Source organism: Cynara cardunculus (genome assembly GCF_001531365.2).
Source record: "Cynara cardunculus var. scolymus isolate 2C chromosome LG 4, CcrdV1, whole genome shotgun sequence".
In the NCBI taxonomy this organism is placed as follows: domain Eukaryota; kingdom Viridiplantae; phylum Streptophyta; class Magnoliopsida; order Asterales; family Asteraceae; genus Cynara; species Cynara cardunculus.
In genome coordinates this window covers 7,673,170-7,677,465 of record NC_037531.1, presented here as the reverse complement: position 1 = coordinate 7,677,465, position 4,296 = coordinate 7,673,170, and the positions used below count along the sequence as shown (strand labels likewise).

The 4,296-nt window shown below is 33.6% G+C and overlaps 1 protein-coding gene across 3 annotated transcripts in view; it reads right to left on the bottom strand.

Moving 5' to 3' along the window:
- Positions 1-2,524, bottom strand: part of LOC112511648 (WD and tetratricopeptide repeats protein 1) — a 27,478-nt gene extending 24,954 nt beyond the window's left edge. For all 3 annotated transcript variants that reach the window (XR_003069111.1, XM_025117347.1, XM_025117348.1), the window contains exons 1-2: positions 2,360-2,524; positions 771-839 (exon numbers count right to left, since the gene is read on the bottom strand). Coding sequence is in view for 2 of the 3 variants with exons in the window: in XM_025117347.1 (XP_024973115.1) it covers positions 771-839; positions 2,360-2,431 (141 nt within the window). In the remaining variant the exon portion in view is untranslated. The remainder of the gene's footprint in view (positions 1-770; positions 840-2,359) is intronic.
- Positions 2,525-4,296: the final 1,772 nt, after the last annotated feature.

The window sequence follows — 4,296 nt, the reverse complement described above, 5'->3', positions numbered from 1 at the left end:
AAAAAAAAAAACCGACTTAACAAATGGTCACCCGCCAAAACTGCACATGTTTACTGAATTCTTAAATTCAAACAATACCCCTTGAAAACATATTTATAATGCCCACATGCTTACAGAAGAAGACAACGTGATTTTACTAAAATACCCCTTGACCACATGTTTATCAATATGCCCACCCACCAAAACTCCACCTTGTCCTCAAGGTGGAAACAAATAAAAAATACGTAATGAATGCTCAAATATGCAGAATCCTCCAACATGTAGTACATCCCTCCAGGAACCGTAACTTTTTATTTCTTGAATATGGAGATCATGACTGAAGAGAGGTAAGAATATGAAGCTTTTTTAATAAGAAAAACTGAGGGTTGGTGGAAATGTGAAGAGGAACTCCGCCATTCCCAAGATAAAATACCCGAATTAAAGAAGTATATCAATTGCCGATAAAGCCACCTTTCCTTGTTGGAATCATCAGCCGGGAACTACCAACACCATGTTCGAAAAAAAAAAGGATTTGGAAATTATACAAAGCAACAAAGAATATAACATCTTAGCTTGAAGTACAACACAAAAAGGTCAAGGAAAATAGGTTTAGAATTTGTTTTTTTCTCTTTGAGATCACAATATCTTCCATCCTTTTCCTTTCTCTCGGATGGGAGTAACGTGTACACAATTTATAAGCCACTTAATGCACATACTTGATGAAAGATATAATTCCATTTAAAAGTTATATCTTTCAAAAGATATCAAAATTTAAACACATGGTACAAAACCTCCAGTTCTCTTTCCAAAGAAAGCCTTCTAATGAATGACGAATGCAATTGTAGACTGTGATTTATATCCTGTAATGTCACAAAATAGAAAATCAGAATTCACCAATTTTTTATCTGTAGAAAAAAAACCAGCACAAATGGATGAAAACAGTTACAAGGCAGAACATTAATATCTATGCTCAAATAAATAGCTAGCAATTATAGAAAACCACCACCAGCAGCAGCATCCTTTGTAGCTCTAAAAAGATTTTAGGAAGAAGAATCTCATAAGAATTGAGGAGATCCATCAACCCCCCTTTCCAATTGTATCTCAAGTCTCTAGCTCATTACTTGGACTTAAGTATGAGAAATATATGCAGTTTCTCTGTTATTCCCCATTCTCTACGGTGCATCCAGACAACTATTTGATAAATGCCCACCATTGCAGTGGGGTGATGATCACCAGCCAGAAAATCAATGTTTGTTTTTCATTTATAAATAGTCGTCATTAAAATGATATAAAATATACAATCATCTCTTATATTTAGGGTCGTCAGCACCTCATTTGAACAACCAATAAGGTTGGTTCCAGTGTTGGAAATAGCCTCTTTGCCAAAAAAAAAAAGATGAGAACAAAACCTACACTCCAAAATCACCTCCCGAATCCTTGCAAAGCCAGAGAGCTTATGTGAACAGGCTTAACCCCTTCTGTGATAAGTTTTTGTTACATATTTTCCAGCCTTCATAGAGATATTGAATAGAAAGGGCTATTCTTTTTTCCACTTTAATTTTAAAAATGACGTTTAAAATATCATCAAATTTTGAAATTCAAGAGTATGGAGTTGTATTTCACCAAAACTAGTACTCTTTGGAACCCTTGAGGATTGCAACGTATGCCTTTTTGGCAGACAGAACAATTTGATCTCAAGTGAAAACTTTGCCACCAGTTTTCTTCCCCAAAAGATTCCTAAAATTTGTAATTCCCACACTTAGGAGGGTTGGTCTCAGAAAGTATGCATCACGTGGGATAGAGGCAGTACACTTTTCTCACTCTAATCACATGTGTGGCTATGTTTTCCATAAACCACTTCAAATTGCGATATTGAATAATCTGTAAATCTTTGATTCTTAGACGAATTAGATTAGAGAGAATCCAACCCATACTATAGCCTCTACTATGGACTCTGGAGTGGCAATGAGGCCAGTTAAGTATAAACTAGCAACAAAGGACAAGCAAAGACCCATGATGTAAACAGGATGCTCTTCCAATAAAACCTAACACAACAAATTTCCAACTACAATCATCAAACACCCAACATGGGCAATGCAGAGTAAGGTTATGTTAACCACCACAATGTACCAATTATGGAGAAACAATGAAACATCAAAATCCAATTTCATTTCAGTCAAATACAATCAAGAATTCCCCAATTCCCAACAGTCACCAACCCAAAATTTCACAACTAAGCAACAACAAACACAAACAGTCGAACTAACTAATATCAATAATTCGTACGACATGTTAGAGTTAAACCACACATTAAGATCACAAAAACAAATTGACTGACATGTTTTGTATAGCGAAAAGAAAAGGGGGAAATTTTACGTACGGAGCGAACGTGTAGACTTCGAGCATCAATGAAGTGGGTGATGTTGCCATCGTGAAAGGAGAGCGATTCCATTGATCGTTGATTGATGAATTGAATCAAATCATATAATACTGAGACATATCGAGCGATTGAGAGGATCTGACACAGTTATTTTAGAGAAATTAAAAGTCGGTGAGTGGGTTTTGCAATGTAAGCTCTAATAACAGCATCGTCGTCACTCTGTCACCTTCTCACATGGCGTGCCTCTACGCCTATGCCCGTAAATAACCCGACCCGTTTCCGATTTCATATTTATTTTTTATTTCTTCTTTTTGAATTTTGTGTTGCATAATTTTTTTTATTTTTGAAGTATATAATATATACGACAAATTAAACAAATAAACTCAAACATCCCCTCATATTTGGTTAAGTTTGAAACTCTGACCTCTATGGTTGATTGGAGATGAGAAATCCCTGAATTTGTTAATAGAGGGATGTGGAATCTTCTCAAACCTCACCCCGAATATTTAATAATAAGTTTTAATTTATAAATATATAGAGAGGGGGAGGGAAAGAGAACAATGACTAAATAAAAGAATATGAAAACGGTCAAATCATGTGTAAAATTACATATGTTTTTACACTAACGGCCAACACAAGGGTGTGCGACCACAAGTTGCGGCTAAAGTCACGTGACTGCTACTTTAGGTCGCAGGCAACGCTACCTGCACACCACCGTGAATTGATCATTAGTGTAAAATCACATGTGATTTTGCATTCTTGGTCGTTTAAACCTCCCTCATATATCTATACTATATTATGAAACATTTGATAAAAACTCTTAAAACCCATTTTTTATTCACGAAGTACTGTTAATTGATACATATTACTTAAAATTTAACATTACAAGTAAATTATGTATAATTACAACTTATTAGAACTCCATATTTGAATTTGTGTAGCTAATTGCAAATAAACATAATCAAATATTGGATAAACATCTCATTTTAAATATAAAAAATCTAAAATATAACTAAAATAATCATTGAGTTTTAACAGAATACTTATTTATTATTCTTATAAAAAATTATATTATTAAATCTAAATTAAATTTCTTTGTTACTAAACCTAAATTAAATTATACTTTAAAAACTAAATTAAGAAAATTACACCAAAACACAAGAACTTTTAAAAAGATTAATTTGATACTAATATCGATATTTTTTTTTTCAAAATTTTATGGTATTTACAAATTTATATTTTATTAAAAAATAAACACATTATCGCTTTATCAAAACCACATAAAACCGTATTATATCGACATAAAAAATGAATAAAATAAAACACTAAAATGAAGATGTTGCTCGATGCATTGCACGAGTACCCTTCTAGTATGTATAATATAATAAAATTGATAGACCCGTATAGAGTGTCACACACCCGCTAAAACGGAAACACGAGATGTAACAGGCAAGCGAGTCATAGCAACAGTTAATAATTAACACCATTCCGAGTTGTGCAAAAACAAATCAAGTTTATCGACATAACCGAAATTAGAATGAATACAATTTTTCTGCAAATACTTCAATTTCGGACTTAATCGATCTTGCCACGAGTATGCTCCCAAAACATATTCAACCAACCTCACTTAAATCCTGAAAAGCATGAAGTAAAACAAGGTCAACTACAAAGAGTTGGTGAGCTCACGGGTTTCCAAATGCATAAAACATTTCAATGCATAAACCAAATATTTGCAAACTTATGTGAATTCTTTGCACTTAATAAATGTAAATATTTCACGATGTAAAACTTGAGACGCTACTGAGCCTTATCTGACCAACTTGCCCCATTAATTTACGAACAACCATAGGTAGCCCGTACACTACTTAGGTCCCCACAGTTCGTATAATTACTAATTCAGCGGTGGTCCAAATTCCACATGATTAGACAAGAAACAT